We start from the raw sequence: 27664 nt of genomic DNA, 5'->3' as shown, positions 1-27664 counted from the left end.
TGCTTTTTATTTCATCAGTATTTTGCACTGCATTTAAATGCTGGTTACTGCAAAATTATTTCAATGGGAAATATGTATATTAGCAAAAAAATAAAAAGCAATGTTTAGAAGTCTGAATGAGAAAATAAAGATGCCCACTTCCCATGTTTTAGTATACACACCAGGTATGCCAGCTATAGAGTAATTACTGTGTACATGTGACAAAGAAGAAAGCATTCAAAAGTAAACACACAAACCAAGATAAAACTATGGTTTCAGGTACACCAAATATTAGGGGATTAAGGACAGGGCAAATACACAAGTACTGCAAAAAGCTTTACATGTGATTCTTAAACAAGGCCCATGAACACTCAGACTTTCCACTACAGCAAAACATCATTTCCTCTAAATAGGTTTTATTGAATTAATGCATTTCGAGTCCACCTAGGAATAACAGAGTCACTCCTTGTGCTTGCCCATCTTTTTTGGCATAGTCAAATGTGTATGCCATAAAGCAACCTGACATGAATGTATGAGCTACTTGATCAAGGCTGAAAACAGGGAGGCTGGAAAGCTAAAAACCACATTCTTTTGGAAGAGAAAAAGAAGTCACTGGAAACTGAGTTCTGAACTATCTATTTTAATAGCATTTCATTAGCAAATACCAGTAAGGACAATCTGCTATATTTCAGTCTTTCTTCAGATTTAGAAATCTAAACATTAGATTAAAAAAAAATAAAAAGCCAATAATCACCATTTACTGAATTCTTAATGTGCCCAACACTGAACTTGGTGCTTCCCATAAATTCTCATTAACTCTCACAACAACGCTAAGAGGTGTTTACTCCCATTTTATAGATGGGGAAACCACAGGTAGGGTAAGTTAACAATTTTGGCCAGATGTACACAGCCAGGGTGGTGGCTGAACTAAAATGGACTCATTCCCCAATGTTCTGGCTCTTTTCACACACTTCAGTGCCTGGTGCAATGCTGCTGCATTAGACTGCTATTACTATGTCCACCTCATCTCAGAATCCGGATAATAAAACACAGTTAAGATGTTAGCAGTATATTGACAAATTCACCTCAGGTTTTGTGGCCAAGCAATACTGTTAGTAATATTACACAAAAATACAAAGGGCAATTCACATACCTAATTTTGACAAACTCAGGGGTGCAAGTGCATGTCGACTTGTTAAATAAATTTATGCAAATTTTGAAAAACTAAGTTTTCATTAGAAAACACATATCAATTTCCTACCAATATCCCCATAAGAGATTTCAGTAACATGTTTAACCTTGTTGACGTCTTAGCAATCATACTTTTGTGTGCAAAAATCCCTTCTCTAGCAAGAATGTTTGGATTCTACTTACAGGTATCACCTTCTGGTCAAAAAGAATTTAAGAAAATCACCCAAATTCACTGTCTATTCAGTAAAAGTATTAGGACTTAAATTTCTTAGGGTACTACCCCTTCCCATTCTAGTATTAATGTATTAAGGCTCTAAGGCCCCTAATAATCTTAATTACCAAAAATCTGATCCAAAGGAGGTTCCACAAGGCTCTGAAAGACAAGTACTGAAAATACTAGGTTTCAATACTGGGTTACTTCTGGTTTACAAAAAGGCTAGCCCAGTCAAATTAAAAGGCGATGCCAATGATTTTAAAATACTGAGATGAAAAAATAATTTTTTCAAATAAAAGTTCAACAGAAAGTTAGCTGTATTTAAAAAAAAATAAGAAATCTGAAGCTGTAGTAATTATAGTTCAATATCTAAAATGATAATTAGAAGTACACAAATTCATCTTTTCATTTATTCATTAAAATATCTGTTCTCCAATAAAACGATTAATAATCCTCCCCAAAAAGGTACACACAGAACAGTACTTTCTTACAAATATCAGGAAGAAAACTACAGAAGTAAATTTTTTAAAAATGTGATGCACGGTATTTCAGTGAATAAAAAGAAAAACTTTATTCTGACAAATATTTGCTTACATTGTTTTTCTTCCTCTGGTGTTCAACAGCCTCCTTCAAAGAATCTAACTCATTCTGAAGACCAGTTATTTCTTCCTCTCTTTCTGAAATTCTAAACCAGAACATAAATACACATAGCAACATTTTAGGTAAACACTGAAGGTATTTATTACTACAAAATAAAAACAAGTAGATGATGCTTTGCAAAACTTATTAACTTAACAAGCAAACTCTTTTAAGCTTAGCTATTAATTGTCACCATAGAAAACCTATTTGTGATACATTCTTACTTTCAAAAATGGCTTTTACAATATGGCATGATGATATTTGTGTTCAAGAGAAATCATCCTCTTAAGAAACAGTTCATGAATATATGAACTGCTGTAGTTATAGTTGTTTCTATTTTTATCTGTGGCAGGGAAGTAGCTATTTTCAGAAGAATGAAAACTGACATAGACATATTCCCTTTGATATTTTTCCCAAAAGGTAATGAAATTAGTTATGACTTTCTTTAAATGGCTAACCCACAATAGAAGTATGATATTAATGTTATTAATGATATTAATGTTATTTCAATGTGAGGTAGGTATCATCATTTTCATAACATTTTCAAGATTCAGGTTTTTCTAATTCTAATGCATTAGTTAATTCCCAGAAATGCAGAAAACAATGGCAAAGATTCACAATTTAATTCTGTTACAGTTGAGAGCAGCTTGGGTAGAAAGTTAAATTACAAATAGCTCCTCCTTAAGAGTAGGTTCTATATAAAAGGCTGGCAAATTAGGGATCGAGGCCCAAACAACAGTCTTTATTAGTCTGGCCCTCAAGCCCAGAGCTGAGATTATGGTTTTAAAGAATTGTTAAATCAAACAAACCAAAAAAAAAAAGGGGGGGGGATGCAAAACAGAACTCTGTGGCCCACAAAGCCTAAAATGTTCACTACAGGCCATTTATAGAAAAAGTTTGCTGACCTTTGCTCTATACAAACTCCAGACTCAATATACCAGTAAATAATTCTAAACTAGTAAACTAACAACCTTGTAAATGAATCAAGATAAAAGAATCGTTACTTTTATCACCTAATACACATAATGTGGATAACAACTAGAATATTCAAACATACCAACTTAGCTGAAATGACCTTAAATATACCCTTTTACAGAAAAATACAAGCTAACAATGAAAGAAAAATGCTCTAGTAAAAAAAGTCTCCTTAAGGTGACTGGGTGGCCCAGTCAGTTAAGCATCTGACTCTGGGTTTCAGTTCTGTTCATGATCTCAGGGTCCTGCTCAGTGGGAAGCCTGCTTCTCTCACTCCCCCTGCTTGTGTTCCCTCTCTCACCGTCAAATAAATAAAATCTTTGAAAAAAAAAAAATATATATATACACACATATATGTATTTTAGCTTTATTAGATGTTTTCTAAAGTACGAAAAACCTTAAAATCTCCCTTAACAAAAATCCAAATATCATAAAAAAGCACATCAGTTTAGCCAAGGGCATAGCTAAATGCTAGTGACCCTGTAGTTCAAGAAATCCAAACATTAATGGAAAAATTAGGTGCCATTTGAGGTACATTAAATTCTTATCTGAGAACTGTTTAACACATAAAAACGATTACCACTATCCAAACCGTGAATCAAAATTATTACTTACACTTTTAATAGTTCTTCATGTGGGGGAAAAGATGATGCCTATTAAAAAAAGTTAAATGTTATTTCAAAATAGTTATTTCTACAAGACTACAAAAAAGCTCTTCTCAGATATAAATTAACAAAGGTAAAAACACTATATATTCTGTATATCTGTGACCAAGTAATTTTAATAAAAATATGTATAAGTTTGGAAAAGTACTGAGTGTTAAATCGAATCTTCGTTGCCACAACATAAACTCTTCATTTAACAAGTATTTATCAATTTCCAATATATATAAAGCACTGAGCTAATGCCCTAACTCTTCCTATTGTATAATTCTTATTTGACTATATTAAACTTCCAAAAGCCAAACAAAACAAAACAAAACACAAAAACCTTAAGATGAAGTCAAAAGAAAAACTAAGAAAAGTTAGCTTCCATGTAAAAACAGAAATTCTACATAATATGTATAAGTACACAGACCTTCACATACAGTATTTACATTCAATCTCCCAAACTTACCTACTATACTATAATATCCCAAACTGAATGACTACAATCTCCCAAAATGAACCACTGTTCTATAATCTTCTTGCTAAGAAGAACACATTCTTTGGCTCCTCATAATACTCTCTAGCTTACATATATTCAGAAAAATCAAACCATATTTTGTTAACACCTTAAAAAAAAATTACACATTTCCATTTTATTTTTATTAAGCAGAATTATACCTTGAAAAAGTATTTTAAATAGAGGCCAACTATTATTCATAACATTATACATTTCCTAGTTTCTCTCCAATTACTAAATTGCAGGGAGGGTGGGGTGGGGGGGATGGAAAGGAGGAGGGAAATGCGGTATACACCTAGAGTTAAACTGACCTCTCTAGGATTCTAACTGACTTGCTAAGAAAAACATTCTGGAGGATCTGAAAACACAGAGATATATAAAAGAGCTAGAACACAGGTAGCAGTATTATTTGCATATACCTTATAAATTATAGATTATTTTATCTTGCATATGGCATAGTAAATTACTCTTTTTAAGGACATTTTCTAAATACTTATAAATAAAACAAGATACTTTAGTCTCCATAAAAAGGCAAAATAGTTAAGAATACTTATAGACAGTTATGAGTTATATAACTTCTTACCACATAACTGAAGGGCAAGCTACCTAATAGTACCTACCTGTTGGTAGTTCAGTTGCTTAAACTGCTCGATTTCAGACTTGAACAATTTGTTTTCTTCCTGTACTTCCTATTTAAACAAAAATTAAACATGAATACCTGCACAGAGATTATTTTCCATATAAATTTTTGAAACATCCCATATAAGCCAGGGTAATTCTAAAATAGTTTTTTTAAGTGATCATTTAAAAATAAGCCCTATATTAAAACACAGTATAAAATTAGAATAAATTACTCAGTACCAATCTGAGAGTATGTCTCAATGGAAGAGTTCAGGATTCAGAAACAGATCCAAATACCTCTAAGGTATATAGGGTGACATTTTGGATCAGTAGGTCAAGTTCTAAGTGACATTTTGGGCTGGATGTTTCTCTGTTAACAGGAACATCCTGTATACTCTGGCATGTTCAGCAGTATCTATGGCCTCCATCCTCTATATGCACTAGCACCTCTCCACCTGCTATGACAACCAAAAATGTCTCCAGACATTGTCCCCTGGAAAGCAGAACTACTCCAGTAAAGCAGTAATGGATTCTTTAATAATGTGGTTAATCTTTTTTTCCCCCAAAGCTAAAACGCTATTCTCAGAACTTACTCAAATAAATTACACGAGTAAGACATCAAACAAAAAAGCAAATTATAAACATATCGAAACGTGAAAATATTTTTATAATCATAGAGTAAGAGATACTTTTCATTCCAAGACTTCTCAGGAAATTACTTATATTTGAGTATATAAAAGTTTTAACTTCCAAAAGTAGGAAGAAAAACACAAACGAAATTTTTTTAAAAATTTAAGAAAACAAGTCACTTCTTATGTGACAAAAGGTTAATTTCTTATTATGGAAAAAAAAAAGGTTTTAATTTGGTGAGGAAAAGTCAACCCAGAAAAAAATATGGGAAAAATTAAAGGCCAATTAATAGACAAATCAAGTACTTCTCTCACAATCCAATGCAAATTACAACAATCCAACCATCTTTCAAGCATATCAAATGTTTTCATCTTTGTCAGTATTGGGAGAGAATGAAAAGGAAATGGCCCCCCTGTTGCAGTAGATGCAACAGATGCAAATAGATGCAAAAAAAAAAACTTTTGGAGGGTGATTTAGCACTATCTAACAATATTTAAAATGAATCCACTTGGCGGAGAAAGAGAACGCAACAGAACACTTGGAGCAAGAAATGTAAGCAAGAGTGGTTGGAAACAATACAGCCATCCAAAATTTGCTTTCATTTCAAATTAATGTTCTTTCAATACTTTCAATACTTTCAATATAACAACATGGGGATGAGGAGATAAGGATTTTCAATTTTAACTACCTCTTTTCAAAAAGAAACTACATAACCTTTGGCCCAAAATTTTGTTTCCTGGAATTTTAAATACAGATATACTAGCAAAAGTACTGACAATGCACACACAAGGATGTTCACTGTTGTAATAGGAAGGCATCCATATGCTGTAATCTAGGCATCCATAAACCAAGACTGGTTATATAAATGACAGCAGATGATACAAGAGAATACCACAAAACCATTAAAACTTGAAGACAGAAATGTGCTTACATGGAAAGATCTCAAACACATTAATAATAGAGAAAGAAAAGCCAAATACAAACTTGTGTATAGTTGAATACACGTGTTTAAAACAAGTACACACATATTTTATGAATGGACACTTTCTCAAAAGATATACAAGTAAGTGCTAGTTTTCTGAAGAATGAGACCCAGTACCTGGCTGGGAGGAAAGAATCTCTCTATCCTATTTTCTTTTGTGGTAGTTAAAATTGTTTAAAATATGCAAAGACAATAATTCACACAATAATTAGTTTTAACTAATATATTCACCTGTAACAGCTTTGTTTTGCTAGAAAGATCATTCTCCCTCTCTTTTAGTACAGTTTCTATTCTCTTCATTTCATTTTCCTTTTCTTTCAACCTAGAATTTTTATAAAGACCTTATATTTAGTTATACAGATAAAAAAGGACAACCAGACTTCAATACCACCCATAGGGAATAAAAGCAGAAACAAGGTCTAACAGATCTTCTCTCCAGATTACACCAATTTATAAATTTGTTTTAAAAAACATTCCAGAATCACTCAACTCAAAGTACATCATAAAACTGTTACAGTTTATTTCATAGTTAACATTTCTTAAGCAAGCATGGTTTTATCAATGCAGAAAATCTAAAATAAAAAAATTTTTTTAAAAAAAGCCATTATTAGTTGATACTGGAACTTAAAATATGGCCAAGCCTTTGTAAAGCTATGCTACATATAATTTAATCTGGTTCTCCCTTATCCAACATAGATTTAAGTCTTACTCTATCTAGCTCATGTGAATCCCAATTGCCCTTGTCAACCTAAGCAAAAGACCTCAGTAACACCTAGAGCTATTAAATTGATCTGTTTATCTATTTCCTCAGGGCAAGAACCCATCTTAGCCATTTCAGTATTCCTGTGCCAAAGGGCACAAAACCGGCTCTCAAATATTTGCTGAACTGAAAGTTATTTTTATCCCACCTTAATGTAGAAAGAACTTCAAAATGTTTCTAGGTCTACATGAAAAATGGCAAAGGAGAACACATGTAGAATAGGATTAAAAAGTTGGGGGGAACCCCAGAAAAACTTAAATACATATTGTTAGGTGAAACAAGCCATTCTGAAAACCTATATTCCGTAGGATTTCAACTATATCACATTCTGGAAAACTCAAAATTATGGAGACAGTAATTATGGAGAGCAGTGGTAGCTGGAGATTGGGGGTGGTTGGGATGGTATTTGGAGGAAGGAAGGGATGAACAGGTAGAGCCAGGAAATTTTTAGGACAGTGCAACTATTTTGTACGATACTATAATGATGGATACATGTCATTATACATTCCTCAAAACCCACAGAAGACAGAAGAACCCTAATGGAAACTATAGACTTCAGTTACTAATGGTATTTCCACACTAGTTCATCAACTGTAACACACCTACACACTAACACAGATTTAACAAGAGAAACGGGGTGGAGGTGGGGGGAAAATAGAAACTGTACTTTTTTTCTCAATTTTCTGTAAACCTACAATTGCTCCCCCCACAAACCTAATTCTATTTTTTTATTTTTTCAAAGATTTTATTTCTTTATTTGAGACAAAGAGCACACAAGCATGGGGAAGGAGCAGACGGGGAGGTTCAAGCCAACTCCCTGCTGAGCAGGGAGCTTGCCACAGGACTCCATCCCAGGACCGGAGGATGGAGATCATGACCTGAGCTGAAGGCAGACACTTAACCAACTGCGCTACCAAAGGGCCCCTATTAATTTTTTTTAAAAAAGAAAACTGATGCAAAAATAGATCTAAAATCACATACTTTGGGGCGCCTGGGTGGCTCAGTGGGTTAAAGCCTCTGCCTTCAGCTCAGGTCATGGTCCCAGGGTTCTGAGATCGAGCCCTGCATTGGGCTCTCTGCTCGGCAGGGAGCCTGCTTCTGTCTTTCTCTCTGTCTGCCTCTCTGCCTACTTGTAGTCTCTGTCTGTCAAATAAATACGTAAACGCTTTAAAAAATAAATAAATAAAATGGGGTGCCTGGGTGGCTCAGTGGGTTAAAGCCTCTGCCTTTGACTCAGGTCATGATCCCAGGATTCTAGGATCGAGTCCCGCATCGGGCTGTCCGCTCAGCAGGGAGCCTGCTTCCCTTCCTCTCTCTCTACCTGCCTCTCTGCCTACTTGCGATCTCTGTCAAATAAATAAAATCTTAAAATAATAAGTAAATAAAAATAAAAATTTAAAAAAGCACATATTTTAATGATTTATATACCTACTACAAATAGGCCAGAAATGTGTCTCTAAGCTTTCTATTAGCAAATGAAACAAGTACCTTGATAACCATACAATGCCCCTATGATAAACAATTAGCTGTACAAATGAGAATTTTAGTGTCAAGAATAGAGACATCTCCTTTGTCCTCATAAAGACAAAGACCTAATATCTTCAATATCTTACTTTTAAAGACACAGTTTCAAAGGGCCACTTCTTTAACATCCAAAAAGATTGATGGCATCACAGCAAAGCAAAAATATCTTAAAAGTAATTCTATAGTATGCCAAAAAAGATGAAGTCCAGATATCCCTCTCACCACTGTGAACTGATTTAGTTAGCTAAAGTTAAGAGAACAGACTTTTTAATACAAAAATTTTCTAGGATGAACATCTATTAAGACTAGTAGTACCTTCTGTGCTGATCAGACTCAATATTTTTATTCTTTAGCACAGTAACTGGTATGAAAACAGATAACCATTCTTCTCAATAAGCAAGTTATTTCTTAGAGATTAAATAATCTTCATCAAGGTTATAACTAAGATTATCTTCTGGTTGATGGGTTTGATATAACTAAGATTATCTTTTTGGTTCATGGGTTTGAAGGGCTTGGAAAGAATAATATCCCCATGTATCTGAAAGCACTCTCTTTTATTACACCAAGAGACTTATTAGCTTATATGCCTCAGGACTTTAATTCCTAATTTAACAAGAAATGACTGAGAAGAAACTCATGGTATTCAAGTACATTCTGCAAAATAATGAGAACTTCCTCTTTGAAATGCTGTATAAAATTATACTTACACAGTCTCAAGTTCTTCAAATCGTGATGCAGAACATGCCTAAGGAAGAGATTCACATTTTTAATTCTAATATCAAGAAGATCAGGTATTACAAACTACAAAGTATATGTACTATATATAAAGCACCAATAAAATAGAAACATAAAAATAAAGACATAATTTTATGTTAAAATTAGGCTATCTACAAAGATAGAATGAACTTTAACTGGATTTTGTACATCCGTTTCTTTAAGGATTACAGATTAATATACCAATTAAACATAAATACTTAGGTAAGTTTAAGAGTCAATCTCAAAAAGTAAGGATGGGAAATGCTGTTAGGCTTAGGCCAACAAATCAGGCAGAAAGACTTGAAAAAGATAAAATTTAACTTATTTTATCAACAACACCACAACTACAGTACAGTAATTTTTATGCCAAGTAAACTAAGAGAGTACACTAACTTCTTTATTTTCTAACATAATATAAAACAGACTCCTCACTTTTTATGTAATGTGCTGGTAATCTATTTATACTATACCTCTTTCAAGTTACATTGTGCTACCTCCTGAACATGAGCTTTTAAAGATTCATTTTCTTCTTGAAGATCCTGAAAAAGAATTGGTATGAATTGAACTGACAGTCAAGTATAAAAAAGGTGTTTACTTTTGTTTTTAACTTCTTACCTGTAACCATCTTCCTCGACTGGCTAGGTCTTTCTCCTTCTCTTCTAAAACAGTCTTCATGGTATTCATCTGTTCTTCCTTTCCTTGTAATCTGAAAATAAGTTAATAAGAACTATCAGTGAAAATATTACAGAACCATACAAACCAAAATTATTGACGATTAGAGAAGTAGATTTTAGATTGTAAACAGACATAAAATAAATATTTTAAGTAAAAAACCATACAAGATTTTGCAGATAATAAATTAAGAAGTATAAGATGATTGGAGTGCCTGGGTGGCTCAGTCAAATAAGAGTCTGCCTTCAGCTCAGGTCATGATCCTAGAATCCTGGGATTAAGCCCCATACCAGGCTTCCTGCTCCGTGAGGTGTCTGCTTCTCTCTCTTCCTCTGCCCCTCCCCCTGCTCATCTTGTGTCTTCTCTCTCTTTCTCTGTGTGCTCTTTCTCAAATAAAATCTTAAGAAAGTAAATATAGGATTATTAAAGAAAAAACTTCCATCTATCACTGCAGATCCAGATACTGAATAAATTAGGGTAGCTCTACTCTCACTCCATATCATCTTCTTTAAACCAATACCAGGAAATCAGCGTATTACCACTGGTTTGGCTATGAAATACATAGTCAGTTTCACAGTGGCTATTAAAATGGGCAAAGAGCAATATCTCAGTCCAAGGTCATATTCAGATTATAGATTATGAAAAATAAGACTTTCCACTCTACCCCCATTTCCATCAAAAAACTTAAGTTAAATCCTAATGAAAACATAAAACTATGATAACATTTTGAGATATAATTTCATATTCCTAAAAATACTGTATGAAATTAAATAAAAAGCAGCTCTGATTTTCATTATAACTATAGTGTGTTGAATTATACATACTTATATTTAACCTGTGGAAAAAGATATTAAAGGGCAATGAAAGAAATGGTACTTACAAGTTCTGAAGCTCCTGAATTTGAGAAGTAATAGATAACTGAAAGAGAAAAAGAAAAAGCAGAAAAAAGGCTATTTATAATCCATTCAAATGACCTTATGCTTTATGATAAACTTTAAAATGTGTACACTTCAAATTACAAAGATCCTAGCTGAATTATTCATGCCAAAATGAGATGTGTTTGGATTTTGACTTCTTTTGATTCCAACGCCAGTAAGAGTAACAAAATAAAAATGGGAATAATAAGTCTAAATAATGTGGTAAAGCTAAAGTTGTGAAAATTAGAGTACTAACTGTACATATACCTCTCTACTGTATCAGAGCTCTTCTTTCCAGTCTTCCATGTCATCTACTCAACAGTACTCAACACTGTCCTTTTTTTTTTAAAATCATACAGTTATTCAACACCAACTTTTACCTTCCACTGTCTTCTCACAAGTTCCTTCAGATTTTGGCTTAGATGTCAGTTCCTCAAGAGATTTTCCTAACCTTTCAATCTATATCAGAGAACTGTGATCTTTTCATCATACCCTGTTTCTCTCAACACATGATCTTAAATCATTAACACAGTGCTTTCACAAGCAGAAGGAACTCAGGAAATATTGTTGAATAACTCTGTGGAATGAATGGATGAATCCTCACTTTTATGCAATCTTACTTTTTCAATGAAGCCTTATCAGATTAAACTCACCAAACCCCATCTATGTCCAGTAATCTCCGGCTACCTCTGAAATACCCTCAATGTCTTTTGTTCTATAGGCAAAAGTTAAGCAATACATATTCTATAACAAAACATTTTAATCCATGCAATTAAAAAAAAAGGTTAAAAAAAGATTTACCAAACTGTTTTCTGTTTAAGTTGGCAAACTAAAATGAAACATTAGTACAGAAAACAATTTTTAAAAGTTAAAAAATATATTGAATAAAATATCAAGAATACTTTCTCAAATCAGGCATAAATAAATAAAATACATTTTTAAAAAATGCACATAACCCAAAATACTTACAGCACACTACTAAAAGTTTTTTTCTGAGTAACAAGAAAAAAACCAAACAGCTCATAAACACATACACTAACAAATCTGTCATGCTATGGCTCCGGGATTTTTACCTGTTGAGCCTTTTCAAGCTGGATATTTCCTATTTCTTCTTTTAGAGCCTCTATTTCCTGTTTCAAATCCTTGACAATGACAAAACAGACAAAATTGGACAATGGAAACACAGAAATTGACATAAAATGCAATGTCAGACAAACACATGAAATTAAATGATATTCACTAAAGCTGATAAACAAGGGGGAAAAAAAAAAGGAAGAAAAAACCCAGCACACAGTTTACTCTCTCCCAATACCTGAATAGTTTTCTCCTTATTAGCAACTTTGAGAACTTCTGCTTCCAGAAGCTCTTCCACAGACTTGATCTTTCCATCCTTTTCATGAATCCTTAGATGAAGAAATGCAGTATTAAACTTTAATAGAAATCAAGACATAAACAAATAGCACCAACAGGGGTCATCCAAATTAACTCTTTCCATTTTAAATAAAATAGCAAAGTAGCTTGCACATAAGAAGGGAAAAAGATACTTAAAAGTCTTCTTAAATGAGGGGCGCCTACGTCGCTCAGTCAGTTAAGCATATGACTCTCGATTTTGGCTCAGGTAATGATCTCAGGGTACTGAGATCAAGCCCAGCATCGGGCTCAGTACTAAGTGTGGAGCCTGCTTAAGATTCTCGGCCTCTGTCCACCCTGTCTAAGAAAGAGATGGCAGGGAAGTATTCCTAAATGAGAATTAATCAGTAAATACCAGATGGCTAAAGCTGATACACAGAAGGAGATACACACAATACTTCAAAAGTGCATAGAGAATGATATGACTTATACCCTGAAAAACACCGGGAAGAATCAAGTTTCTCTCAACAATATTGGCTTCCAGAGTTCTGAAAGCAGTGGCAGAATGTATACACAATTATGGCATCAAACTTTACAGAGGTCAAGAAGAGGATAAATGCTCTCTATATCCAGTATATCCTGTTTTGTTTTGTTTTGTTTTTTAGTAGTTCAATTCTTACTGCAGAAACAGAAAATTAACAATTCGATGCCACAAGAAAAAAATTGGAATTACGAAATGTTTTAGCAATCACACTGCACTAGAAAAGTACAACGAAATTCCCTTAATCCAGCAGTGAAAAATTCTAGAGTGAAGGTTAAACTAACATACAGCTATCTAAATTGCACAAAACAAGATCTATGAGCACTAAGAAAATGGACCAAAAGAGAAAGACCAGTTTAAAAATATCACCACTTACACTTTCTTAAGTTCTTCAACTAGAGATGCAAAAGAAACCTGGAAATAGGAAAGTATCCTACTTAGCAATTTGCTCAAAATATTAATGAATTCAGAAACAGAGAGTATATTATCCTTAAATTTTCTATTATACCAAAATCTAAATGAGAACAATAAACCCAGGAATTCTTTCTAGGTTTTTTTTAATGTTCTAATTATGAAAATGAAAAGCACTCTGAAAGTAAGTAGCTTTAAGGCTACTTATGGAAAGTGTAGGCTAAAAGAAAAATCAACAGATACAATGTTACAATTAATGAATAATTCTAACCAGATAAGAAGAAAACAGAACTAGGAAATTGCCTAATTCCAGATAGCTCCTTCTACTGTTATTTAGAGTCTTTCTCCACATTTGTACACTCAGAACTTTTATAACTGCAGTAAGCAGCAATGACATCCTATCTAGAGTATGCTACCCAGTGTCTGGTATATAGTCAGCATTCAAAAAATTGCAGCTTCTAGTACTGTTAATCAAGTCACTAATCATTCACAGATTAAAACTATGACTGACAAATTCCACATTGATGAAAGGAGGAATAAACAACAGACTTGCTCTATTTGAAAAGAACAGGTTTGTGCACTGTTTAAAAAGAGAACAGTTGCAGGATCTACTGAATACATTACCTGATCATTTTGCTTAGCCTTTAAGTCTTGAACTTCTTTCGTCAGAGATGAATTTTCTGTTCTTATTGCCTTTTTCAAAGATAAAGAAGCACAACACACTCTTAACTTTCTAAAAAATTAGCTATCTTCAAAATATCCTCATTTCTCATTTTTCTTTAGCTGCTTCTTTCCCTCTCTGGAAGACCCAGAAGTCTCTTTGTCACACATGTCTACAATTCTGTAACTTCTGGAGATACTCAAATGAATTTTTAATTCATTTATTCCCACAAATATTTCTACCTATGTTTCCACAACCTCAAGAGCACATAGTATACCACTTAAGTGGTATACTTAAGTCATTTCTCCCCCTAAACTCAAATACATCTTTAACATTTCTTCCAGCAACCCTGTCCTAATCACGTTAGTTAGAACTAATGATAATCACAGAACAGAACAGGAGTCTCTCCTTTCCCTGGCCTCCAATACTATTTCATGAACTTATGAAATCTGTTAGTTTTCATCTGGGCATGGTGGAGGTGGGGAAGCATTAATTACAAACCGAAAAAAAAAAGTATTTCATTAAGACAGTGAATGCTACAATCAACTATGCATTTTTGTATTACTAATAAAATGTTAAGTTTAACGGAAAAAAATAATATATTCATTAAATGTGGATAACTAATATTAAGTTTTAAAAGTTATAGAAAAAATCTTAATTTACAGTAATCCCCTTCATGTTTACAGACAAACTCACAAGGAAAACAAATGTACAAAATGTTTTACATTCAGTTCCTCCTCTTTTGTGGCCACTTGAATAAGTCCAGTTTCAAGTAACTCTTCTACAGTCTTCAACTTCTCATCCTTTTCTTGAATACTGAAATCATAAATTTAAAATATATTAACCATTTTTCAAGGTAAATACTATCACTGCTAAATATTTTATATCAATCAACTCCTGTGTCTCTCATTTCTTATAAACTTAATTTCTAGAAAGGTTTCTGAGATCTCTGATCATGGTCTAAAAGTACTTCTTAACCAATAAGTAAAATGTGTCAAGTAATACATAATGGCCTAAATAAAATCATTCCCACACCTAACACCACAAACCTACTGTAATCCCAAATCAAACCAATCAACAGCATGCCACCATACTTCCATTATGAAGTACAAAGAGCACTTTAAAAATCTAGATTAATATAGTTAATAATTCTGTTATCTCAAATTTGGTAGAAATTAGTCATTAAAATATAAAAAGAAAAACTTAAACTTACCATTTTTCCATTTGTTCCACAACATCTTTATTAGGCTAAAATAAAAATCACCCCAAAAAGAAAAATGTTTAATTTTACTAAGTTTGCATGATGTAAAACTAATTTAAAAATATGATTCTATGAAAATTGCTTAGTTTTAATTAGAACCAAAATTTAGGAAGGTGAGCCATACTTGAAGACTGCTAATAATTAAAGTGTTATTTAATTTAGAAAACTCAAGACAAAAGAGAAGCAGCTACACAAAAGACACAGAAAAGGATGAAGTATGAGCCAGTAAAATGAATCAGTACCTTCTGAATAATTTTTAATTGCCATAAAAGAAAATCTTAAGAATAAAGAAGAGAATCTGCCTTAATTCTGTATCAATTCTGTTCCTTGAATATAAAAAATCCAAGGCTCTAAAGCCTTGAAGACCAAGAAAGGAGGCTTTGTTCTTTCTTCTAATAAATTGATTTTTGACATTAAAAACTAAAGTATAACATTTATATGGGCAAGTGCAAAAATCCCATATACAAATCAATTAATTTTTAACATGTAGATATTATGTGACCACCACCTAGACAAATATATACAATGTTTTAAAACTGATTGTAAGTTGCAGGAGCAACACATGAATATATTCTCCCTGTAAAGCATTAAAACAGGACATGTAAACTGACCCCCACTTTTAACTACTTCCCTTCCAGCATCTCTCCAGAAACACAAAAAGTCCCCACTGCTATAATTTATTTTGTGTCCAGAAGAGAGGCTTCCCCGTTAGCATTCCTAAGCCTTCAGGCAGCTAAGTAGCCTACCAAAACAGACTTGGGGAGTTTTCTTTGAACATTTTTTCTGCCCATCCCATTCCTTATCTGTACTTTTCTAATTTTCTAGTTTCCTTCTTTTCCCCCAATTCTATTATAACCCTTTTCACAAATACTATTAATTTTTCCATTGCCAAATCCAAGTCCTGAGACTCCACTTCTTACATAATTCTAAAATTAACCCCCTTTTCTTCAATGCCTTAGGTTAGGCCCTTGGCTTCATCCATCTCAAATATCACAATACCACACTATACTTCTCTCTGCCTGTTGCCTACAAGGAGTATTTTGTGAGGGGTACAGGAAAAACTTCCCAATGGGAAAAATTTCCCTATTACCAGAAAGGAGACTGGAGTTGTCAAAAGTATAGTAAGTCAGGTTTATAAACTACAAATATAAATCATGCAATAAGTTTACAAATTTTTCATCAAGATGGGTTTTTGTCCATCTTTATTTTTGCTGATGGCCATCTCATGTAAGGTTTAACAGGAGCACTTGGGAGGCTCAGTCAGTTAAGCACTGGACTCCTGATTTCAGATCAGATCATGATCTCAGTCATGAGATCAGGACACGCATCCCAGCTTCATGCTGGGTGTGGACCCTGCTTGGCGCTCTCCCTCTCTCCTTCCCCTACCACCTCCCCTCCCCCAACTCCCACCCAGCCAGAGCGCGCTCACACATGTGTAGTCTTTAAAAAAAAAAAAAAAAAAAAGATTAAACAAAAAATTTGTAACCGTATGGTGATGAATGTTAACTATTAACTGGACTTCTGCTGTGCTCATTTCACATTATCAACACATAAATCATTAGTCCTTCTGAAACTAATGTTATAAGTCAATTATATCTCAATTTAAAAAAAAGACAACACTATTAAGTCCAAGTTATCTGCACCTTAATCACTTACTGCATTATACCTTTAGTCCTACATACTTCTCCCCCACATAAATTCAAATACCTCATTGTTACCAGAGTGATCTAAAATGCTAGATAGAACATTTATTCATCCTTGCAATTATCTTTCAGGGATTTACCAACATGCTAGCTCAAGTTCATGGTCCATACACAGCATACAAAGTCCTTCATGACTGGGCTATAGCCAGCCTTTCTCTACTCCTTACACTGTATCCTTTGCACTTCTACAACATGCCAATAAACTATGAATACACCAGTTTGGCCACACACTGCCATGACCCATGACTTTTTTTTTTTAAACAAGGGAAAGCACACACACAGTCCCCCACAACCACAAATTATGCAGTCGAGTTTCCCACATTTGGGGAAATCGCAGGAGTCAGCACATCCGGAGTGCAATGGATAAGCCTTGCCCTGGGAAAAACACCTTTCTGACCATAGTATCTCCCCTGCCAGGTAAGTATTAACACTTTATTCCCTCAGCTGGATTTCCCCTTAGCTGCTGGGCAAACTGATGGCTATTTTTCCAAATCAAGCCTTCTCTGTGATGCCTCTTTACCCTTAGTGTCCGTCAGATAGAATTCATTATCTCTTCCTCCAACCCTGTACCACAGTTAAAGAATTTTATTCATCATAATTTTCTGTGTTACACATCATTCTCCACACTAAAAGCCATATTCCTGAGGGTAGGAACCAAGTCTCATTCATCTCTGTAGCCTCAGCATGGAGCATAGTGCCTAGCACATACTCAATTCATAAACCTGAATGAAATTAATTTCCTTTAACAGAGGTACACTTTAACATGTACTCTCAGTCATCAGCTTACCAAATATTCAATTGCAGAAAAGTGACCAGCTTAGCATCCATCCAACCTTTTTACTTTAAACATCACTGGCCTAACCCAATCCAATTTCATTCTCCCTAGACAATTTCCCAAACTACATTTAATACAATAATAAATTCTTCTGCAATAAAACATAAACAGGCAACAGGGCAAAGAGGAAAAGATTTCCTACCCCTATAGTTTTCACTAATAAAAATCTCCTAGAGTAAGAATAAATATGCTGTCCCTATGCTTTAAAAAAAAAAAAAAAAAAAGATAAGTCAGAACCTTGCTTCCCCAGAAGTTTTATTTTGAATAAATGAGATCCTAGTAAGTAACTGATTTATTTGCTTCATTAGGGTTATCATATAGGCTTATATCAGCATGGAGCCTTGCCCTCTTTAGTGTATAAACAGGTTACCTTACCTGGTATTTGTTGTCTTTCTGTCTCCTACACCTGAAGAAACAACAACTTGGCACCATCACTGGTTTCTGTTTCAATAAGCTCAATCTTTTCCTCCCAGATAAAAATCCATGGAGCAAAAAGACGGAATTTTTTTTTTATATATATATATAACTAAACTGTTCATCTCTCAACTGTCACTTAGAATTCTGACTGCTGGATAGGAAGGGGTTAAAGAAAGGTGGAAATCAAAGAAATTAAGATTACACTAATCTTTATCTCTTCTTTCACTAGTGATAGCAATAAAAATGACTAGAAAAGAAGCCAAAGAGATGGTTCTTTGGTCTGCCAAGATGAGAAAGCTAAGTCACAACTACAGCCAAAACACACCATTGTAGTTAACATGCTTTCTAAACTATTTTCAAAAGAGACAGCTTTAAAAAGAAAAGTTCTAAGAATTACCAAATGGCAACTCTTAAATTAGTACCACAAAGTTAAGTTTTCCTTATCAAATTCTTTTAAAAATGTAGCTATAAAATTTTGTTCTGTGGACTCTTCTTTAAACTTCCTAAAACTATTCTTCATTCATTAAAACCTATCTCATGCAAAAAGTTGTTATTCTAATAGAATATCTACAGGTACATGGAAATCTTAGGAGTATCAGAAAGCTGATTTGGTTAAGGTAGAAATTAGAGGATTTTTTTAAAGATTTTATTTATTTACTTCACAGACAGAGATCACAAGTAGGCAGAGAGATAGGCAGAGAGAGAGGAGGAAGCAGGCTCCCTGCTAAGCAGAAAGCCAGATGCAACGTGGGGCTTGATCCCAGGACCCTGAGATCATGACCTGAGCCAAAGGCAGAAGCTTTAACCCACTGAGCCACCCAGGCATCCTGAGGATTTTCTTTTTTAATATTAACTTCCACACATATACTGGGGAATTTTATGTAAGATATTAGAATGGCAATTCTTAAATCATCATCATATTCTCTTTAAGAAAAAGAAAAATTTAAAGCTATTGGTTTTGTTCCTGTCTAATGAGGCAGAACTAGAGGATTAAAAGATTCTAAAAGTTAAAAGATTTGTAAAGATTCCAGTTTTCTATTTAAATGTAAGAGTTACCAGCACCATTAATACTGAAATCCCACAACAGAGTCATACATTTCTAGGCATTTGTTTTCCCTTCCATGAAGTTAATTTTAGGAAGTATTTAAAAGCTTATACACTGAAATAAGTTTTTCAGAATCTCTATAACCAACTCACAACTTAACATTCTGCTTTTCTGGGCAAGAGGTAACACAAATCAAAAATTATCAATCACATTTTACCTCATCCAAGTCATTAATGTTACATTTCCTACTGGCATTTTATGTAGCTACTAAAATTTTAAATGCTGCCAGCTAAGCAGAGATTCTAAGATACATCCAGACTTCAGAGATGCTAAACTGAGGGGGGACAATTCTTACAACTGATGAAATGAATTTTTTATAAGCTATATGACAACAAAGGGAAATAAGATTTAACAGTAAGACTTAAATATTATTTTAGGATTACAGTTGCATAAAGTCATGTCCCCGCACTGCACTAAATATCATCAGTTTAGCATTACCTCCTCTACTGCCTTTTGTTTGCAAGGGTAAAGTATATACAAAATAATAAACATTATGCAAGGCATTATCATATTTAAGAGGAAGAGAATAAGATTATTTCTTGAAAAGTGAACAGATATTAACAAATACTTCCATAGCATGTGGCTCACCTGAAAAAGAGCTACTTATACCAATTTAATACCTCCACAATGTGAATTTTATTTTTTATTTTTATTTTTATTTTTTAAAGATTTTATTTATTTATTTGACAGAGAGAGATCACAAGTAGGCAGAGAGGCAGGCAGAGAGAGAGAGAGAGGAGGAAGCAGGCTCCCTGCTGAGCAGAGAGCCCGATGTGGGACTCGATCCCAGGACCCTGAGATCATGACCTGAGCCGAAGGCAGCAGCTTAACCCACTGAGCCACCCAGGCGCCCGCACAATGTGAATTTTAAAATAAAAAATGAAAGCATGTATCTTTGAAAGGAAGTGCTACCATCTGCAACTTACATTTCAGCTTCTAATACAAGTCCCCACGTTTAACACTATTAGAGAAACATTCAAAGCTATTTTAATGTGTCATCTAATACCAAGAGTTTCTAGAGTATTTTTAAACCCTGGAATTTGAAGAGTTCTGTAGGAGAAAAGTCCAAAGGCAACTCTTAGGAACAGCCATAGAATGGACATTGCCTGGAGCTCCAGTTTATGGAGCCATGTATACTAAGGCTGCTACAGTTTTGATAGGTTGCTATAAATACAGAAGAGTCTGATGACAGCAGGGGGTAGAGAGGAGATGAAAAAATAAATATTCTAACGGAAAGGAACTGAGGTTTAAAATGCCTGCTTAATGCCAACCACTAGGCGAAGCACTATACATAAAGGTCCCCATTTAAATCTAACAAGCTTATGATATAAATAAAATCTCAGTGTAAAAGACTTGGAATAAAAGGTCTCAAAAAGGTTAAGCAATTTGATCAACACCCACTTTCTTTTTAAGAAACCATGTTGCCTTAGAAAAAAGGCTCCAAAAGTGTAAAGAATTTTATCCTGAGAACCGAATGTAAAATACTTTTTTTTGTATTCTATGGCACTTTTTTTAAGTGCTTATAACAGGGAGTTAGCATTAGCTTCCCCTCAAGGAAGAAAAAAATTTTTTTAGACACTTGATAAGCACAAGATGAACTGAAATGCAATGAAAAGATATACCCATAATTCAACAAAACTCCTCAAAAATGAGCTGGATATTATTTAAGAAGAATCAGATCTTGTTAATATTAGATATTTCTGCCTTATAATTCATTAAAGCCTTACCTGTTCAGAAACAAGAGTCTGTAGCTTCTGAACTTCTAACTGTAATGCTTTGTTTTGGTCATTTAGAATCTGAAGGAAAAAAAAACACCTCAATTTACTGTTCTATTAAGAAAAGATAAAGCAATCATTTGAATAGGTTAAAAAAAAAAAAACAAAACCCCCCGCCATTCAAACCCATATTAACCCTTCAAATATACTTAAAGTGACAGGTGAATTATATACTGACATACAATGCAAATTTCATGTGGTTTCCATTTTTCATTTTCAATGAATGTACTTCCAAAATATAAAAATACAGAACTAGTATAAACAATCTGTATAATGATCTCTAAAACTAGTTTCAACTAAGCCTTCCACTTCAGTCATGTGTTTATTCCAAAACAGAACAGTGTTAACACTGTGCTTAGAATTGTTTCATGTGTATTTCAAAGAACTGAAACAGTCTATGCCAATGGATTCTGGGAAATACTGCTTTCCTAAGTGAATATTTACAGGATTCCTATTAAATTAAAGCAAAAAAAAAAAAAAAAAAAAAAAAGAGGAAGAAGAAGAAGAATACAAATCTCACACACATGAAGAGATGTACCCCAGTAGTACGAATGTGCTCAACTCAAGCTGAGAGGCCATGACCAGAAACTAGCACTGCACTGACAATGGAGGCAATTAAAACTATCACACACTACCAAATGAAAACCACAGTAGAGCAAAGACTGAGGCAAAACAAATTTCAAAAGTCTATTATAAGAACAGATAATCCAGGCAAAAAGTGTAACATTCATTGTCGTATAATCCCCAAATAAACTACAGAAACATTGCTTCAGGGTGATTTCATATAAAAACTAGTACAATTAGACTCGTTTCAACTGAAAATTTTAGTAGGTTGTTCTAAGCTCAGCTGACAAGCTTAATCACACACCTTAAATTCTTCCATTTTGTTTGAAATTTCACACTGTAGCTGTTCTTCAAGCAATCTTATTTGATCATCCTTAACATGAATACTATGAGGAAAAAAAAATCAATAATTCACACTAAGATTTACATAAATCATGTGGACAACTATCAGTTATGAGTAGCAATAATTTATGCAACTATACTTGAACATAAATGTATGAATGGCTCCATGTACAGCAACACTCTAATCACCTTTTTTGCATCTTCTCCAGTTCATGTGCAGCAGCAGCCTGCGTTTGGAATGGGATGAGAATTAAATCATTTCTTAGGAAGCACTCAAAACCATTCTTTCCCTTATTTTTATGTACTGAAAAGCTGCATTTCCATATATTTGAAGTAAATGTTAAAGCAGTATCTACGTATTTTTGTAATACTTTTTGCTGTCCAGTATTTTGTACTTCTCACTCATCAAATTTTATCCAAATGAAACTATCCCTTTTGATTAAATAGCAGAAGGCTAAAACAAATCAGCACATTAAGAATGTTTTAGTGGATTCTTCAGAGATCCGAAAAGTGAACAATTCATTTGATCAAACATGAGTTTCAACATGAAAATAGTACTATCTAGGTGGGTTGTGACAGTCATGGTCAAATAGAAGAGGCTTTTAACAATATGCCATGTAACCAAACACAAATAACCATTATATTTACTATGTATATGAATGAAATTAGGGCTTGCAATTCCAATGGAAGTAAGTATATAGACAAGGTCAAATTCTGACGTAAACACTCAACAACTATAAAAAATCTACCTGTTCATTTGCCAGGGCCTGTAACTTTTGCACTTCAGCTTTTAATAAGAAATTCATATTCTGTATGTCCTAGAATAAGAGAGAAAAATATGTAAATATGCTTGTAAAGCATCTCTTCTACCTCAGTAAAGGTCTCAAAGTGAAGGCCTCAAATCACAATTTCTTAAATAGGAAAAGAAAATCATCAATTCCTGTTATTTAGCAAACTTCCCAAATTATTGTGAATTGCATCATATGAGAAAATCCTCTGAACTTCTTTTCTTGGAAGACTAACGAGGATTTTGTAGCTTAATTAAGAGACACACATTTTAAATGACTTTAGAGTATTTTCCATTTTTCATAGATGGTCATACTGATTACCCTATCAGAATAATTCAATGCTTACAAAATAACTTGCCATTTATCAGAATTACTGTACCTTAAGTTCCTCCTCTTTACTTGTTAAGTGATCATGTTCATTTGCTAAAGAATCTTCAGTCTGTTTTATCTGCTTATCCTTTTCAGCAATCCTTTAACAGGAAGTACATTTTTATATTCAATAAACATTTCGAAGTCAAGTCACAAATCAAAAGATTAAAAGCCTTAAATATGCTCACGCTTAGTTAAGCAGTTTCTCATGCATCTGTACCCTCCATTTCTGTAGCTCCTTTGAGTTTAGTAGTATCTATCATATACATTCTACAACTTCCTAAAATACATACCCCTGTTTTAAAACTTGAGGTAAAAGAAGTAATTTGTTCAAGCTCACAAACCTGGTAATGCCAAAGCCAGATTTTAGATCTTCTGAACTCAAGTGAGCCATGTCTATGTAAATTAAACAATACACTAAAAACAGAACCTTGTTTTGGGTATCTCCATATAGTTAAAATACAGTGTAGGTAATAACTACTTATGAGGCACAAAAACTAATTTACTTCCATTAATCTCAAATCACAATTCTCTTTCACTGCTAAACCCCACGTAAAAAAAAGGTTCCCCAACTCTTTTTATGATGAAGACATAAAAACACAAATGTGTTCGTGCAATGTGCAATGTGCAATGTTTAGGAACTCAACTCACTGAGGGAAGGGGGAGAGCAAAAGTTGCTCCAGATCTATGTAGGAGTATTTTCTGAATAAGTCAGAATATAAAGCAAATCATGTTTTGATGGAACAGGTATCATTTAGTGGTGACTAAGCAATTATAAGAGAAGTGTAGAAAGGCAGACTTACACTTTATGTAACTCTTCTGCTAGGACTGAAGCAGAGGTCTAAGAAAGGAAAACAGTATCAACATAAAAGCATTTAAGTCTAAAAGTTGTACAACAATCAAACAGCTTTAAAAATTAAAAGAAATTAATTTATATCAAGTTGTTAAGGCAGTATCTGGCCCATGATGAGTGTTCAATAAATAGTAGCTATTATTCTGAAAGCAACTTGATCACCAACAACCAGTATCAGGGAATTACACTGCATAAAGCAGTTAAAATGAAACAAATTGCCAGGCCTAGAAATTATATAACTGACAAGTAACAATATAAAAGAGAAACACCTACAAAGGCCATGTTTCATCTTTATCTTAATAACAACTTCCAATAAAGAAATGATACAGTTCATGATTAAGGTAACAATTAAGTTACCTTAATTTAGTAATTTAGTAATAACCATGCTCCTCTTTTTCAAATACATACTTATAGCATTCTCTATTTAATTCCTGATAAATTTTCTAGAGCTACCTCACAGCTAATAACTTAAGACTTCAATCCACTTTGAATTGGTAATTCATATACACATGTACATTCACATATGTACAAACATCCTCCTCTATAATAAAAAATTCTTAGTTCATTTTTTATTACAGTTTCTACAAAGAAAACAACTAGAAACAAATATGTGCAATCTCAAAATTTTGGGGTTTGAAATTGCCTGAAATTCAAGAACAAGTTTTTAATGTTAAAATTACTTTTTAAGGTAGAAAAAACTAGTACTTTTTCTACAATTTTTAGAATTTTGAAGTTGAGGAATTGAAATGAACAGTACATGTTATAGAAATAAGTACTTAGAAGTTTTTCTTTTTTAATATTGTATTATAGATATATACACTTTAGACTACATCTATGTTAAAAAACAATGTTGCCAAAGTATAACAGGTCTAACAATACAACTTGCAAAACTCCGGAAGGTGTCCCTACTTATTAAACAGAAGTTTTAAAGTGATCTTTTTGCACACATAATCTGAGATTATGTATTAACATACTGTATTATATTATTAACATACTGCTACCACCTGAGGGTATATAAAGTTTTCCCTTATGGCCAGTGAGTATTTAGTAAGCATTTTTAATACATAAACCACTATTCTAAATACCATTTAGGCAATTTCTTCTGTTTGAGTCAAGATTATGAACGTTTCTTCCTCCTATGGTAAAAACTCTCCATTAGTTGGATTTGGACTTCTTTCTTGGTATTTTCCCACAACACTATATATATAATTATCACAGTGTTGGGCTCTCAGGACTATCAGTGTTGATTTACAGACTAGTTTCCCAACTACTAATCCAGTGCCTAGCACTCAACAGGTATTCAGACAATTAATTTAATGGCTAAGAATTATATTCTATTATATCATTATTAAATTATATGTATTTATATTATATATTGGTAATAATATGTTATCATTATTATAATATATATTAGTAACGACAAACAATATGAAAGCACATTTACCTGGGCAGCTATCTGGGAATGGAATTGTTGAATTTGAGCTTTCAAAGCCTCGTTCTGCTCCAAAATATCCTTACATAAATAACGACCAAAAAGAAGAGGGGGGAGGAAGTATGCTATTAACAAATATACCAATATATATGAATTAAATGAGGTACAAACTTATGTTTATCTTTAAAAAGCCATTCTCAGATTCCAAAAGCCATAATTTTAACAACAATGACTAGGCACTATATTTTGAGAGTTGATATAGAAGGTAAATTAAGAATAGGTTGTGTTGTCCCTAATCTAACACAATTTAAGACTGAGTGAGGACATCTTTAAGCACATATTCAAACACACCGTATTGCAACAACTGCTCAAAGATTAAGTTATAATTATTCATCACCACTCCACAATTAGGATAAAGTAGATGGTCTTCTCTCTTCTACAGAGACACAGATTTTCTCAAAAAGAGAATTAGATACCTGAACTTGCATTTGTAAAGACTCTTCTTTGGTCACCCTTTTTTGCTCCGATTCCATTAACTGCATTAGTCTCTGCTCCAACTGTTGCTTTGATACCAAGGTGTCTGTGAGCTTACTATGCAGACTCTGTACTTCATTTTCTTTGGCCACAAATTTGCTCTGTAAATCTGTAACCAAACAGCATTTTACAAAGTTCTCTTCCTTTGCATGGTTATTACTATTCATCTTTAGCACAGGCATTTTCTCCTCTAGAAGAAAACTCCTTGAATCTCTCCTCTTTTCCCCCGCCTGCACATGGCTCCTCTGAGCAGTCCAGGTTTACCTTTATCACAGAACCTGCCACACTGTACTAATTCTTATCCTCGCCTACAAAGTACACTTTCTGAGATCAGAATTACCTTTTCTCTATATCCAGAGCAGTGCCCAAGGCTTGGTGCACAATACATTCTCAAAAATGTGTTAAGTTAATGGTACATGGATGCTTAAAAGCGTTGTATCATTTCTTGAAAGCATTCTTTATATCCCCAAAGACAATTTAGTAAGTTATCTAATGAATTTCTTATAAATTCCCCATAGTATCCTACCTGGAAAAGAGAGAAAGGTGTTGAGGGCTGACAAATGTTCTGGTGTAGAATGAAATACAACTTTTCTGTTGTACTTTTTTCTGCTTCTCTTATTAGCAATGACCCCAAAACAACAACAACAAAAAATGAGAAACAAACACAAACTATCTTTGATGCAATCAAAAATGAATTAACTCCAAATCCAGAAATTAAGATAAAATGAGTGGGGAGATAGATGATCACTAACATGGAAGGGAAAGGTGTCTGAAAAATCTGGGAAGTCTCAGGAAATGGAGGTACTAGGTATCATGAGAGCTACCTCTTAGCCCCACAAAATAAACAACAAGTCCACCACCACAACCACCACGGAAGAGAAGCAAATACAGAGAAAAAAAGAAAATGCAAGTGTATGTATATTTTAAAAGATGTTCCTGTCATAACAAGACACTAATAACAGAATGAAACAGAACTCAAAAAAGGACTTATAATTAAACATACTGGTCATATCCAGGATTGGAACTCAGAAGAGCGTAATATTTCTTTACCAGCAATAGTGAAAAGTCAGAACACCGAATTAATGCCTTCAAACTTCTGTGGGGAAAATTATCAATAACCTAGAACTCTCCATCCAAACTAAAAATCAAGCATGAAGATAGAAAAAATAAAAACGTTTTCAGATATGCAAAACCTTAACAAATGTACTTAGAGGCATGCTCTCATGGGACTAAAAGATATGCAATTAAATGAAGAAGGAAAGCAAGAAAGATGACAGTAACATAGTATCTATCCAGAATCCAGGTTGTCTCAGGAAGACAGCTATGGAGCCAACCTAGAAAACAAACAAGTCCTGAAACAGGAAGACAGAGGACTCCAGAGGGATATCCCCAGGAAAATCTGAAAAGATTCTCCACTACCTCATATGTTGAGAGACAGGCTGAGGAGAGAGGGTAATAGTTTAACCATAGGTAAAATTTTAAATCATAAAATAAAAATCAAACAAGTTAAAAACATAAAGCAGTAATGAGCTCTAGGAAAGAAAACATCGTTCATGGGAAGAATTGCAGTTTTAATATTTATCTTGGCTCAGGACTAAGCTACACTGTAATAATGATGTCAACAATGAATACTGACATGATCAAGAAGTATGCATAACCACGCTGGCAGAATGAGGGGAAGGTGGGAGGAATGGTGTGG

General features: G+C 33.7%; 1 protein-coding gene and 1 non-coding gene across 6 annotated transcripts in view; both read right to left on the bottom strand.

Annotated features, from left to right (window-relative positions):
• Positions 1-27664, bottom strand: part of KTN1 (kinectin 1) — a 108109-nt gene that overhangs the window by 23468 nt on the left and 56977 nt on the right. For all 5 annotated transcript variants that reach the window (XM_032344296.1, XM_032344298.1, XM_032344299.1 and 2 more), the window contains exons 11-32: positions 25908-26074; positions 25444-25512; positions 23950-23987; positions 23157-23247; positions 22739-22807; positions 22179-22216; positions 21952-22033; positions 21036-21104; positions 15201-15235; positions 14713-14803; positions 13951-14019; positions 13292-13329; positions 12337-12427; positions 12098-12166; positions 10988-11025; positions 10051-10141; positions 9906-9974; positions 9387-9424; positions 6627-6717; positions 4783-4851; positions 3614-3651; positions 1979-2069 (exon numbers count right to left, since the gene is read on the bottom strand). In XM_032344296.1, coding sequence (XP_032200187.1) covers positions 1979-2069; positions 3614-3651; positions 4783-4851; positions 6627-6717; positions 9387-9424; positions 9906-9974; positions 10051-10141; positions 10988-11025; positions 12098-12166; positions 12337-12427; positions 13292-13329; positions 13951-14019; positions 14713-14803; positions 15201-15235; positions 21036-21104; positions 21952-22033; positions 22179-22216; positions 22739-22807; positions 23157-23247; positions 23950-23987; positions 25444-25512; positions 25908-26074 — 1541 coding nt within the window. The remainder of the gene's footprint in view (positions 1-1978; positions 2070-3613; positions 3652-4782; positions 4852-6626; positions 6718-9386; positions 9425-9905; positions 9975-10050; positions 10142-10987; positions 11026-12097; positions 12167-12336; positions 12428-13291; positions 13330-13950; positions 14020-14712; positions 14804-15200; positions 15236-21035; positions 21105-21951; positions 22034-22178; positions 22217-22738; positions 22808-23156; positions 23248-23949; positions 23988-25443; positions 25513-25907; positions 26075-27664) is intronic.
• LOC116592278 lies at positions 17213-17376 on the bottom strand. The gene has a single exon (XR_004286441.1). It is a non-coding gene; the product is annotated as a U1 spliceosomal RNA (small nuclear RNA).

The sequence above is a fragment of the Mustela erminea genome, chromosome 5 (assembly GCF_009829155.1).
Source record: "Mustela erminea isolate mMusErm1 chromosome 5, mMusErm1.Pri, whole genome shotgun sequence".
Classification (NCBI taxonomy): Eukaryota; Metazoa; Chordata; class Mammalia; order Carnivora; family Mustelidae; genus Mustela; species Mustela erminea.
This window is presented reverse-complemented; position numbering and strand designations above follow the sequence as displayed.